At 35.8% G+C, this 15,115-nt stretch overlaps 1 protein-coding gene across 1 annotated transcript in view; it reads left to right on the top strand.

The window, feature by feature from the left end:
• MASTL (microtubule associated serine/threonine kinase like) overlaps positions 1-14,647 on the top strand; it is a 38,838-nt gene extending 24,191 nt beyond the window's left edge. Inside the window, exons 8-12 of the mRNA XM_012556718.2 lie at positions 121-1,266; positions 2,314-2,452; positions 7,807-7,920; positions 8,020-8,121; positions 12,585-14,647. Of these exons, the coding sequence (XP_012412172.1) occupies positions 121-1,266; positions 2,314-2,452; positions 7,807-7,920; positions 8,020-8,121; positions 12,585-12,742 (1,659 nt within the window). The 3' untranslated portion in view covers positions 12,743-14,647. The remainder of the gene's footprint in view (positions 1-120; positions 1,267-2,313; positions 2,453-7,806; positions 7,921-8,019; positions 8,122-12,584) is intronic.
• The last annotated feature ends 468 nt before the right edge of the window (positions 14,648-15,115 follow it).

Below are 15,115 nucleotides of genomic sequence, written 5' to 3' on the forward strand. Positions count from 1 at the left end.
ACTATGAGTCAGAATCAACTCAATGACAATGAGTTTGTTTTCGGTTTAAGTATTCAAAGGTCAACAAAGTTAAAGAATCTCAGCTAAAATACTAAAAAAAAGTATTTTTTCCCCTCTCAGGAAAATGATGACGCATTGGGCTCTACGATGATGAGTTCAAATACAACTGAAAAACCTTTATGTACAAAATCTACAAATGCCATCCAGACCAGAAATTTCAATAAAAAGGATCTTGAGTTAGCTCTTTCTCCCATTCACTCCAGCAGTGGCATTCCTGACACTGGAAGCTCTTGGGTAAGCATTGCTACAAAATGCTTCTCTGGGAAAGTTTCTTGGGAAGCGAGAGAACTGGATGTAAATACTATTAATATGCCCACTGACATAAAACCGTCTGGTTTTCATCAGTCAAATCAGTGGAGTGTGGATTCTGGTAATATGACTGAAGAGCACCTTGGAAAGAAAGGTCTAAAGAGAAGCTTTGAGTTGGTTGAATCTAGTCCTTGTGAAGAAATTATACAGAATAAAAAAAATTGTGTAGAGTATGATTGTACTAATGAAGTGATGGATTGTTATGCAAGTCAAAGTACAGGCTTAACAACTGAAGTCCAGGACCTTAAGATATCGGTATACAGAAGTCAGCAAAATGACTGTAATAATAAGGAGAACATTGTCAATTCTTTTATTGATAAACAGCAAACACCAGAAAAATCACCTGTCCCAATGATAGCAAAAAACCTTCTGTGTGAACTGGATGAAGATTGTGAAAAGAGCAGTAAGCAGGGCTACTTAAGTTCTAGTTTTCTGTGTTCTGATGATGATAGAGCTCCTAAGAGTACGTATGTAGATTCTGATTCATCTTTTCCTGGAGTTTCTATAATGGAAAGTTCATTAGAAAAGCAATCTTTAGATCCAGAGAAAAGCATCAAAGAATTCTCTTTTGAAGAATCAAATATTGCAGACCTACTGACTATATCACCAAACCATCAAGAAAGTGCCTTGCCAAAAGGTGATGAGAATCCTGCTGTCCAAGACAGTGAAAAAATGTTAGCTCCTTCTTCAGAGGTGTTGAAAACATTAACCATCTCTAAGAGAAATGCTGTAGCTTTTCGAAGTTTTAACAGCCACATTAATGCATCCAGTAACTCAGAACCATGCAAAATGAGCATTACTCCTTTAGAAGCAATGGATATTTCATGTGCTTATAGTGGTTCATATCCCATGGCTGTAACCCCTACTCAAAAAAGAAGATCCTGTATGCCATATCAGGTACGTTATAACTTTTGTAACATTTTGTTCTTTAGATTTTGGAAAAATAAACTATGAAGGCCAGACACTTGCCTCTCAACTGGACTGTGCCTAACATCATATATTTTTGTTCCTTTTGTTAAGAATCTATGGGTTTGGGGAGTTTTAATGTAGAAAGATAAAGCCGGTAGTAATAACATTTATTATTATTACTAAGTACCGTGCCTTCTTCCATTTGTATAGCTTTATATCCTTATCTAAGAAAATACAATCACATATTTTCACTTAATCCCCGCAACACTGTGATACAAAATTTAAATGCACTCTAGCTTACTGCCTTCTAAGGACTTACTTAGGTGATCTCTTTTCTTTATTGAAAAAAAGTTTAAAACTGTATATTTCAAATCTTATTTTATTTTCTACACTTTTACCTTTATAAACAATTTTTTTTTCTTACTTTGGAAGGATATCAGAATATTAAAAATGTAAACCCTGAATTCAAGGTTACAGGACTTGGATTTTCTATCTAAAACTTACTTAGTGACTTAGAAGAAGTTACTTAACCTCAGAGCCACTGTTTTTCCATCTGTCTTTTGGGGATGATGGTACCTGTCCTGTGGATCCCACAGGGTTGGTGTGAGACAACAAAGTATCATGAAAACTTTTAAGTGCCATTTAGTACAAGAGGTTATTTAGATTTAGTTCTGTCTTGTGTAATGTCCTAATAACTCAATCATTTGTCAGCCACAGCTTCCCTCAGTGGCTGTTAGGCTTGTATTAATCCATGCTATCAAGAAATTCTTTCTTGTGGTTTTTATTCATTGTTTCTTGCATATACAGGATCTTACTGAAATGACTGGTGTTATCTAAGCTATTGAACTTCGTTAGCAATTAGGACTTTTCATAATTATAAATAGTTATGAGCCCATATTCGAAACTGACCAAGGCAGGATTTGAGTACATATTTTATGCTGGCAGCCTATGCCCTAAGTTTTCTTTTAGCATTTATATTCACTGTCAAAGGAATTAAGATGTTTGTTGTCTTTCAAACTCTTCGTGAATTAGCAGACCCCAAATCAGAACAAGTCAGGAACTCCATACCGAACTCCAAAGAGTGTGAGAAGAGGGGCAGCCCCAGTGGATGATGGGCGAATTCTAGGAACCCCGGACTACCTCGCACCTGAGTTGTTATTAGGCAAGGCCCACGGTAAGAGACGCATGACTTGAGTTTTTGAAGTGTTAATCTATCCATGGCTACATTTTCTTTTGAGGTAAAATTGTTTTTAAATGTCTTTGTATTTAGAATGCCTAAGTAAAACAAAATAAACTCATGCAATACTCTTTTCTTACATATATATATGACATTTATTGTAGGAAAGGAAAAAAGAAATGGCCATGGCTGTCTTCTTCTCTGAATGTGAAAGACCAGACATTGAAGAATATGCAGCCATTTGTCCTTTGCTGTCTGACTCAATCTTAATGATCCAAAGAAGCCCCACCTCCCACTCCGTTTGGCCCTTTCTATATTTCCTTTGTTGTAATGTTTCCTCAGGTCTGTTCTAGTTACTGCTCAGGAATACAAAATTGGGTCTAAATTTCTGTTTAATCTTCTGAAGCCTATTCCTGTTTAGAGTTTACTCTCATTTATACTCTCACCAGAAGGATCAAACCAGAAATGAACCATCCTTAAAAATGGAACATAAAAGAATAAAAGGATGACATTTTACCTATCCTCCATTCCTACATTCTGAAACGAACCCCTTCTCGTACATCTTGATATTAATTACTTCCCTTTCCTTTGGCTCCTTTCACGATCATCTATCTCATCCTCCCCACTCCACACACACTCCTTCTTCCATTTTTACTTCTTTGCTAGCTTTTCTCCTCAGGTTGAAAATATGTTACCAACCTTGTTTTCCCCTCATTGCCTGACTTTTTAAAGATTTCCTATTTTCTTTGCCTGATTATTTTTGCTCTGACAATCGTATTGTTACCCTTATATGTAACTAAAACTATTTTCTTTACCGTCACCAGTGATGTCCTTATTATCAAGTCTACCAGTCTCTTCTCTATCTCATTCCTCTTACCTCTATTGCTTCTCCTCAGTTTCCTTCCTTGTCTCTTCTAACTACAGAAGTTCTTCAAGATTCTGCCCTGTACCCTTTTTTTCCTTACACATAAACCTGTTGCCATTGAGTCCATTCAGACTCATATCAACTCCATAGGACAGAGTAGAACTGCCCCATAGGGTTTCCAAGGAGTGGCTGGGGGATTTGAACTGCCGACCTTTTGGTTAGCAGCCAAGGTCTTAACCACTGTGCCACCAGCGCTCCACGTGCTCTCTGTTAATATCATCACTCTCACGACTTCAGTTGTCACCTATATGTTGATGATTCTCAAATCTTTATCTCTAATCCTGAGTTTCTCTAAGTGGCAGACTCATGCCCAAACTGCCTACTCGATATTCTACTGGTCTTTCAAACTTTGTGTCTCAAAGCTGAGCTTATCAAGCTTGATCATCCTCTGTTCCCTGTCTCAGTTTCACCATCTTTATAGTGACAGTCACCTTCCCCACATTTAGGCATACAAATCCAGTTCATTTCTATGTAAGAATTTCATCTTTCACTTTAATTACTTAAATAGCTTTCTAACTGGTCTCTTCAATTTCAGCCAGGTGTCTGTAATAATTGTCATCAGATTTCTCTTTCTAAAACATAAAGTGGTTCATGGCACTTTCCTCCTCAAAAAGCTGTGCTGGCTCCCTCTTACCTGCAAAATAAAATCAAAGTTACTGAGCATGGCATTTTAAGCTCTAAGCTCTTATACTAACCTCACCTGTCAAAGAATCTCTTTATATGCCTTGTTTCCCTATTCCACTTCTTAAACACACTTATTGCCAGGTCTTCCTTATGTTGCACATGAATTTTGCCTTAGTTTAGAAAGGCCAGTCCCCAATAATTTTCAATTAAGTTTCTTCCCATCATCAACTTAAATATCACCTCTTCCATAAAGCATCCCTTGGGCAACTATGGACAATTTGTTATAAATTCCTATATCACTTTATTAGAAACTGCTTAAAACACGTGTCATTCTTCCTGTGTTGTAATTAGTTATAAATATCTGTCTCCACTACAAAAGCTTAAGAAATTTTCTTAAGAGCAGAATCTGGGTTTTCTGCCTTCTACATAGAACTCCAGAAAAATTCCTTAGAAGTACTCAATAACTGTTCTTAACAATCTTTACAATATTGGAAATAAATTGACTTATTTAATATTCTCTTTTCTTTATTAGCCAAAGCAACTAAGTTCCTGTGGGCAGTTAACTGATTTTTGTACAGTGTCCCTTTGCTAAGTCACAGAGTTGCCAGTTAAGAGCCCAATTCTACTAAAAGCCTGCCCATTTCCTATATTATAATTTGCATCTTGTCTAACTTAGGATACAGTACAAAAAACATAGCAACGATTGTGAGTATGGCACAGGACTAGGCAGTGTTTCATTCTGTTGTGCATAGGGTCACTATGAGTCAGAGCTGATTCAACGGCACCTAACAACAACAACAACATGAAAGTAAGCTTCAAATTTAAGGATTTACTTTATAGAACCTTGTCACTATTTTAGTGGGACATCTAGTTACCTCAGATATCTAGTGATATATTTTTAAATTTTTATTTTCTATAAAAGTAATATATTGTTTTTAAGACAACAAACAGTGTAACACAATTTATAATAAAAAATAGCAATTCCCTGTTCTCTTCTTTCCCCAAATCCCACCCCCCAGGGACACTTTCAACTCTTAATTATTTCTTCTGTATTTCTAAATAGCATACATATGTACTGCCATTTCTTGATTGTTTTATGTTAGACATTAGTTTTTGACCTCCTACTATGGAAGATGCATGTGTAGTCTCTCTCTCAACTCCTTTCCCCACACATATCATACTCAGTTCTACCGTCTTAAAAAAAAAAACAAAATACTGAATCAAGTATACCTCTGCAGCCTCTTATACTCACTGACTTGACTTCCTAACCTTTTTTGGTCTGGCCCTATCTGCCTTTCAGACTCATCTCTTCTTGTCTGCTTATATGCAGCCAAAACTAATCATAGAAACCTACATGCGTTTCCCCAGATGCAGCTTGTTCTGTCTTACCTCTGTGCCTTTGCTTCTGCTTTCCTGCTGTCTGAAATGCTTTTTCCTACTTTATTTGCATAACCAACTCCTAATTTTCTTTCAAGCTGGAGTTTAGATACAACTTCTTCTCTGATGCTCTCCATGGTCTATCCCCCTCAGCTAAGCTTACTTAGGTACTCAGTCCTGAGTTTCCATAGTTTCTTGTGCATATTTTTTGTTTCAGCTCTTAACATTGGGTTATAATGATCTGTTTGTATCTCCCAGCATAGGCTGTTTTCTCCTTAGGAAAAGATGTTTTTATTATTCATCTTGGTGCTCCTGATATTTGGGCACAATACCTGGGTAGCTAGTTCAATGAATAATGAACTCATAATTTTTATATAATACCCCTAACAACTTTTTTCTTATATGCAGGATTTCTGACTTCAGATGAGTGAGCTTCTCTATAAAGTAATATGGCACAGTATGTTAAACTGGACAGTCAAAGTATAACTAGATCATATTGCAGAAAAAAAAAATTCTTTTTCGTTTTCAGCTCACTTATGAAATACAGAAATAAACTGTCTTCTGGGAGGGAAGACAATCCAGAAAGGCTGATGTCTGTGAGAAGAAATGTAGGCATGTGATATTTTTTATATAACTTTTAAGGGTATCTGAGTGAAGATACAGCTTCTTTATTGCAGAGGAAATAGGCTTGATAAAATATTAAAATTAGTAGTTAAAAAAGATCTAGGATTTTCTAAACCATTTAATTCCATTAAGAAAATGTAAAGTATAATAACATACATCTATCCCTATAGATTGTGAATGTAGGTTTTTAAATTAGAAAGCCAGTAGTGTAAAATATATTTGTGCGATTTCCCTAGCTAATATTATTATAATTACTAAGATTCTTCAAAATATGTGATCTGATTAGACTTTGACTCATATATACAAGTATGTGTGACATATCCATGGAGAAAATACGTGTATTTTGGGCATAAATACATTTTGGCTGAGCTGGGAAAAGGGTCCTAATTTCTAACTTAAGTAAAATACGTAAAAATAAATGTTTTCCTCTGATTTCTCTCCACTTTCTCTGTTATTTGGCTAAAGCCTTTTCATGTTATCTGATCGACTGGAATAATTCTTTCTCAGTGCTCCTTAAAAGGTCTACTAACTGAGGTGGCTTGTATGTTTTTATAGTGATTACTATATAAACAGAAGCCTATGGACTGTTTGCATCTTATATTCCTTAAAGGGAAGCTGGGATTATGTGGCTTGCAGGTAAATAGGCACTCCTAATGCATGCAATCATTTTTCCTACGGGCAGATTTTACAGTATTTGCCGACTTCTTTTAAAATGGGTTGGTGGCAGTTGCCGAATCATAGTAATGAACTTTTTGGCATTGTAACTTTTAAGACAAATTTAACATTAGACTAGAATTCCTATTCTAAATTTGCATTGAACTTAACCATTTTTAGATTCAAATTAATTTTTGCTTAGGAAACACTTTCTACATAGACAGAACTAATCAAAAGTATAAACCAGTTTATAGGGTCATGTTGAAAATAATCATTTGAAACATCTTTGTATAAAACGATGCTTCCAATAAAGGTGTTGTTTAGAAATCAGTTTTCTCTATTAAAACTTATCTCCTAATTACCTCTTCAAGCCCTGGTTTATGTGAATATTCAGTAATTTGTCAGTGTGTTCTTAAAATGAATAAAGCTACATTAAAACATTCTGTAATTAAGGCTTTCATGGTTGCCGGGTTACCCTCCAGCTGGGATAAATGTTGCTACCTCATCTCATACTTTGTATGGAACAAGTAGAATACAGAATAATAATATAAGTATTATTATCTCTTGATTTTAAGTTGAGAAGTAGTCAGATATTTTAGAGAATAGTCTGTAGGATAAATGTATCCTTTGGTTATATTTTAGGATATAGAACACATAAGAGTATCCAGACTATCAGAAGTTATTAAAGAAATGACAAAAAATGGCTTTAACTTTTCTTTAACTAGCAGTGGTAGTAACTAATCCAAACTTCTTGGAAAATAGAGGAGGAAGGTAATGCCAACATTGCTAAATGAAGGTTATTTGGGTTTTTGTACCTTATGACACCAGAGAGGAGTCGTGGTGGCAGAGTGGTTAAGTGCTCAGCGGCTAACCAAAAGGTCAGCAGTTCGAATCCACCTGTTTCTCTGCAGGAGAAAGATGTGGCAGTCTGCTTGGAAACCCTATGGGGCAGCTCTATTCTGTCCTTTAGGGTCACTATGAGTGGGAATTGATTTGATTTGATGGCAACAGATATAACACCAGAATAAAGAAAGCCTTAGGAAATGAATGCTTAGACTATGCACAAATATCCATTTGTTAATGTTTCCATTGATGAAACATTTGTAGAAAATGTCTGCAAGTTCTGCAACTTCCTCTTAAATTCTAGGTCCTGCAGTAGACTGGTGGGCACTTGGAGTTTGCTTGTTTGAGTTTCTGACAGGAATTCCCCCCTTCAATGATGAAACACCGCAACAAGTTTTCCAGAATATTCTGAAAAGAGGTGATTCTTTCTCTCTTATTAAGATAGATTCATTTATCATATATATCTGTTTATTATTATTTTGAGCAATGACTAACAAGCTTATTTGTATATTTGTAGATATCCCTTGGCCAGAAGGTGAAGAAAAGCTATCTGATAATGCTCAAAGTGCAGTAGATATACTTTTAACCATTGATGATACAAAGAGGGCTGGAATTAAAGGTAAAGTGTTGTATTAATGAACTCTTTTGCCCCTGATTGTTCCAGGTAGTGGTTTTTAACAACAATATCAAGTTGTAATACAACACTGAAGATAATCTGACTGGTAAACTGGTAAAAAGATAATTCAGTTTATTGCTGTCTTCTAGGTATGGATTGAAATATTTGTTCTTATTCTACGTTAAAATTCAATGTAGTCAAGTTGCAACATCATTCATTAAAATGTATTAATCTCAAGAAAGGAACCTGACAGAGCTGGAGAAAAATGTAGAACAAAATTCTAACTCACAAAAAAAAAAGACCAGACTTACTGGCCTGACAGAGACTGGAGAAACCCTGAGAGTATGGCCGCCGGACACCCTTTTAGCTCAGTAATAATGAAGTAACCCCTGAGGTTCACCCTTCATCCAAAGATTAGACAGGCCCATAAAACAAAACGAGATTAAAGGGGCACACCAGCCCAAGGACTAGATGGCAAGAGGGGACAGGAAAGCTGGTAACAGGGAACCCAACGAGAAGAGAGAGTGTTGACATGTCATGGGGTTGTTAATCAATGTCATAAAACAATATGTGTACTAAGTGTTTAATAATAAGCTACTTTGTTCTGTAAACCTTCATTTAAATTACAATAAAAAAATAAACAAACAAAAAAAAACCTGAAACAATCTTATCTTGTCAATCTTAGGCTTTTCAAAGACTGATAAAGTTAGCCACCAACAAATACAGGAAATCTTTATCAAAACCTTCCATTCTGTAATTTCTCTTTGCTCATTCTGATACTGTATATGGAGTACCTATTGTATGTCAGACACTGCCTTACAGATATTCTTACTTAATCACTCTCAAACTGAGTAAAAACTATTATCCACAGGAGTTGAGAGATTAGTGATTTACCCTATGAGAGCTCCTGGTTAAAGAAAGTATTATATCAGCATGAAACATATTTCAAGCAAAAATAATTTTCAACTTAAAGGAGAGAAAAATTATAGAAAATTAATGACAATATATAAAATTTAATGCATGGTAGCAATAGTTTTAAGAACTGAATGTTTCAGCTTATAGTGATATTCTAATGGGCTAAGATATATGTTGGAATGATTTTCAGTTTTTTCTGCTGGCAGGTACATTTAATGAGGCCAAAAACTTGTAGCAATAACTCTTAACTATGATATTTAGATATGATGGAGAACTTCATGGTCTTTTTATCATAACTTTATTAATTTCTACTTAAATGTATCCACAAAGGAATTCTAATTTAGTTTGAGTATTGAAGTAACTCTTTTTTAACTGAAGAATACCCCTATCATCTGCTTCACTGTGTAAATTTTTCATCAAACAAAGGTGTTTTTGAGATGTCATTGATAAGAATGTTTTTCTTCTGAAACTAATAGAAAGATTCAGCAAAGTAGCAGGATACAAGATCAGCATACAAAAATCAGTTAGATTCCTAGACACCAACAAAGGGAACTTTGAAAAGGAAACCAGGAAAATGATACAATTTACAGTAGCCCTCAAAAAGATAAAATATGTAGGAATAAATCTAACCAGGGACGTAAAAGACCTATACAAAGAAAACTACAAAACTCTACTGAAAGAAACCGAAAGAGACCTACATGAATGGAAAAACATACCATGCTCACGGGTAGGTAGACTCAACATTGTGAAAATGTCAATTCTACCCAAAGTGGTCTAAAGATATAATGCCATCCCGATCCAAATTCCAGCAGCATTTTTTAATGAGATGGAAAAACTAATCACCAACTTTATATGGAAAGGAAAGAGGCCTCAGATAAGCAAAGCATTATTGAAGAAGAAGAACAAAATAGGAGGCCTCACACTACCTGGTACAACGACAGACACATAGACTAGTGGAACAGAATTGGGAATCCAGACGTAAATCCATCCACCTATGGACAGCTGAGCTTTGACAAAGGGCCAAAGTCCACTAAATGGGGAAAAGACAGGCTCTTTAACAAATGGTGCTTGCAAAACTGATGTTCATTTGTAAAAACTGAAACAGGACCTGTACCTCACACCACACACAAAAATTAAAATGGATCAAAGACCTGAATATAAAACCTAAAACTATGAAGATCATGGAAGAAAAAATAGGTACGATGCTAGGGGCCCTAATATATGGCACAAATAGAATACCAAACATAACTAAAAATGCACAAACAGCACAAGATGAACTAGATAAATGGGGCCTCCTAAAAATTAAACCCTTATGCTCATCAAAAGACTTCTTCGAAAGAGTAAAAAGAGAACCTACAGACTGGGAAAAAATTTTTGGCTATGACATATCCGAGAGTCTAATCTCTAAAATTTCTGTTAAAAATTTCAACATGTCAACAACAAAAAGGCAAACAATCCAATTAAAAAATGCACAAAGGATATGAACAGACACTTCACCAAAGAAGACATTCAGACGGCTAACAAACACATGAGGAAATGCTTGTGATCATTAGCCATTATAGAGATGTAAATCAAAACTACAGTGAGATACCATCTCACCCCACATTACTGGCACCAATCAAAAAAACAGAAAATAACAAATGTTGGAGAGATTGTGGGGAGATTAGAATTCTTATACACTGCCAGTGGGAATGTAAAATGGAACAACCAGTATGGAAAACGGGAGTGTGCTTCCTTAAAAACCTAGAAATAGAAATACCATGTGTTCCAGCAATCCTAGGTGTATACCCTAAAGAAATAAACATCAATAGACATATGCACAGCCATGTTCATTGCAGCATTATTCACAATAGCAAAAAGACAGAAACAACCTAAGTGCCCATCAGCAGATGAATGCATTAACAAATTGTAGTACCTATACACAATGGAATATTACACAATGATAAAGAATAATGATGAATCCGTGAAACATCTCACAACATGGATGAATTTGGAGGACATAATGCTGAGTGAAATAAGTCAATCACAAAAAGGAGAAATATCGTGTATGAGACCAATATTGTAAAGAAACAACAGAAGGTTTACACACAGGAAAAAAATAATTCTTTGATGGTCACCAAGAATGGGAAGTGGGCAGGGAGAATTACCAAATAGAAGACACGTGTTAATTCTGGTGAAAGGAAAGGCAATACGCAATATGGAGGAAGTCAGCAAAACAAAAGAAAAAAAAAGTTTTTCTTTTATCCCCACTTACATTGAGTAATGTAAGTGGGAGGCTGTCCTGTGCAATGTAAAATGTTTAGTAGCATCCCTGGCCTCTGCCCCCATAGACACCAGTAGCACCCTCACCCAGTTGTGACAACCAAAAATGTCTATAGACATTGCTAAATGTCTTTGGGGACAAAATTATCCCAGTTGAGAACCTCTGTTCTAAAGTAATTTTTAAAGTAATTCGTGCTCAGTTACTTATTTTAAACAATTAAGAGACAAATGAATTCTTTGAATGTGAGTTATTTATCCCTTTTCCTATCAGTGTTTTAGTTTAGTGAAAAACCAAGTCAGAGGCATACTAATCTCCCAACCCATCTCCCCAATACAGACACACAGACACATAATTCTTTGTGTAGTCTTCTCCCGATATTTTCCTTAAATTTGCTTACTTCTTTTTGAGCTGTTTATTGCCTTAATTGTCCCTTTATTGTTTGCTGATTAAGAAGTTTAGTTTGCCTCCCGCGAACCTTTTTTGTTTCCTTATGAAGGATTAAGGATAGGGGAAGTTATGCCTAGCAACTAAATAGTACAGTGTGGTCAAAGAGCATATTTTCATTTTAGTAGGTAGAAAGAAATAGAAAAGATAACAGGTGACAGTAAATATAGTTAGACAGGAGAGCAAAGTTTGAGATCTTGTAAGTGGAGCAATACCATGATACCAAGATTCAGGATGTAGTCATACTGCTACATAGTCAATGTGTTGTGGAGATTTAAGCCAGTGAAATCAGGGAAGTCAAAGAAACGTGAAGACAATGTGTCAGAAGTATCATCAGTGTATATGCATGAAAGATAAGGATCAAGCATAGGGAAGAAAATAAGGGAGTAGAAAATGAGCTTCATGCTAACGTTATCTAGGGCAATAAATAATGCTAAGAATTGCAGTCATATAAACAGGTGACAGGAACTGGGATGAGAAATGGAGCAGTGATTATGGAAGATTGCCTTGGAGCGCAAGAAGTAGGCCTAAGTTCTTTCATTGAGTCAGGAATTGTGTGAGAAGATTCAGGCAGTGAGAAAGCTAGGCTTCTGTTAAGGAAAATCATTCATTCACAAATATAACAAATACAAACCAAGCACCTTTCATGTTCAAGGTGATATATAAAACAACACAATGTGTGCCTTTGTGAAGTGTGTGGTCTAATAGACATTAAACAAATGTCTGAAACTGGCCTAATAAAGTAGGACAAGATATATATATATATGAAATTCTCCTTTTAATTCCTATGAAGTGATACTTAGGTAATGGTGTCATAATATTTCTGTTTTATTTTTTTCTTAAGAGCTGAAACATCATCCTCTCTTCAGCGATATAGACTGGGAAAATCTGCAGCATCAAACCATGCCTTTCATACCCCAACCAGTTGATGAAACAGATACATCCTATTTTGAAGCCAGAAATAATGCTCAGCACCTGACTGTATCTGGATTTAGTCTATAGCACATACATTTTCCTTTTAGTCTAACCTCATGTTATAGAATAAGCCTGCAAAGTTATATACCCCTCAATGCTAGATTGACCTAGGGAAAATAAATTACCTGTTAGAGCTACCACAAACTTAAGAGGCTATAAAGAATGTAACCAGTAATTTAATAGAACTGTATATAGATCTTCAAAGCTTTTTTCATCTTATTTTGTTTGTTGCACTTTATGAAAATGAATGCATCAGTAAAACTAGAATGACACTATTGCTTTAGAGAGAGCGAGCATGTGTGCACTTGATTTTCTTTCTCCTTGTCCGTTGACTTCTGTCCATTTCTAGATTTGTCCTGTGTTAAAATAACAAACATTGTACAGTTTCTCTTGAATGTGATTTATTTGCACATGATTGTCTGCAAAAGCTATGCTCTCAAGGGCAATCATTTAAGGCTGCATTTGTGGTAAAACATTTAAGTTCTCAAAAATGTTGCCAGAAAATTCCTTCCCTCACTTGTATAAATTCTCTGGGGAATGAGGAATAAACAAAAGGTCTAAATGTGTTTTAAATTACTATGAATATGGTTGAATGTGAAATTTTGCCACCATGACTGTTTCTGGCCTTGCTCTACAATATGTATTTGTTTAAAATGTTCCTGGAAAGCTTAATTATAGCAATCTTAATAGCTTGTTCAATGTTAGTAGAAAATGTGATGTTTTTAAGATATGTGACATTATCAGAGACAGCCTAATATTTAAAAAACAAAAAATATTTTACTGTGCTTAATAAATATAATTGTAACATATTTCAAGTAGATTATCTGTTAACATCATTCAGAGAATTCTGAGCTACTGATTGTTCACCTGTATAATGGGAATTAATAAAGGTAACTTTGGAAAGTTGGAATAAGTATAGCCAGATTAAGGAACAAGCAGAGTAGCTTCCCAGAACACCAATCGTACCAGGAACTTTAAACATTACTGATTTGATGGAGGAAATGTACAAGACTTCCCAATGCAGGAGACAGTGCTTTTGTGTGGAAAAATCAAAAACAGTTTGCTATTATATATCCAGCATGTGAAGCTACAGTCCCCTGAAATTCTGCAACCAGGTAAGGCATACTGTAATGTTTACTGGAAACAAGTGCTTTATTATCCAGATTTAAATCACTTAATAAATACACTTCTCAGGATGATGTGGGTTCAGACATTAAGGAAAACCTAAAGGGGACAAGAATAATGGGAAAATGGGAAGGGTTTTGACAGTTTGTGTGTATGTGTGTGCATACATGTCTTTAAAGAACATTGACTGCCTCTGCCAGTAAAAATTAAAGTGCAACTGTTGCTATATATAATTTTTATTAATAGAAAATAATTTTCTCCCCACTCCTACTAAATGTTAAACAAATACAGAAAATATGTTTGAAGAGGTGCCTACGTGCCTTGGTCTACCTGTTGGAATTAAATAAGATGAAGTGCATAGCAAACATAAAAAGGTGTTTTAATAAATGATAATTGAACCCTAAGTGTCCTGCAACTTCTTGGAACATGTGTCTTAAATTTTGGGTTTGGGAAATGGTCACTATAGAAGACTTTGCCATTATGCTCCAAAACATCTTGAAAAGCGTTCAGGTACAATTGCTCTACTTACCAGAAAAAAACATTTTTAGCCAATCACAAACATGCTCAGAATCCAAAAGAGAGTGCAAACATTTACTGTTGCCATAGTTTTCCTTTCAATTAATACCAAGTCAGCAATTGTTCAGGCACGGACCAGTAATGTGAAATTTGTCTCCAAAAATGGAGGGTGCTGAAAGACCAAAGAAACAGGTGGGCAACTCCAGTGTGGTAGCAAAGGAGTATATTAGGGAGACTTAAACATACAAGGCCAAGTCCTGGGCAGCAGCAGAATCAGAGCAGATCTCCACATCCCGCAGTGGGAGGGCAGAGGTTTTATGGTGGTGGTGGGCAATAGTGGCTCCATGCCAGGGGCTTACATAAGAATGCAAACTAGTGAACTAGTGGGCCACATGAGGGCACTCATGTTCGGCCTTGCAAAGCCTGTTTCCCCTTCAGCCATGGAAGAGTTATAACCATGGAAAGTGGGTTGGATGGGGCAAGGTATATTGTAAAGGTAGAATCAATGGGACTTAATGATGGACTGATGTGGTGGTTGAGAGTAGGGAGGAACCAAGTTTGACACCTAATTTCTGGCATAAGCATCTAGGTCAGTTGTGGTGCTATACCCAGAAATGGAGGGATGGGGGACATAATGGGTAGGCATATTCAGTTTTAGATGTCTGTAAGACATCCAAATAAACAATTCAAGGAGCCAGTTAGAGACTTCTAGGTGAAAACGGTGGACTGAACGCATGCAGCTATTTCCCTTCATGAAAC

This window comes from Trichechus manatus, unplaced genomic scaffold (genome assembly GCF_000243295.1).
Source record: "Trichechus manatus latirostris isolate Lorelei unplaced genomic scaffold, TriManLat1.0 scaffold00075, whole genome shotgun sequence".
Taxonomy (NCBI): Eukaryota; Metazoa; Chordata; class Mammalia; order Sirenia; family Trichechidae; genus Trichechus; species Trichechus manatus.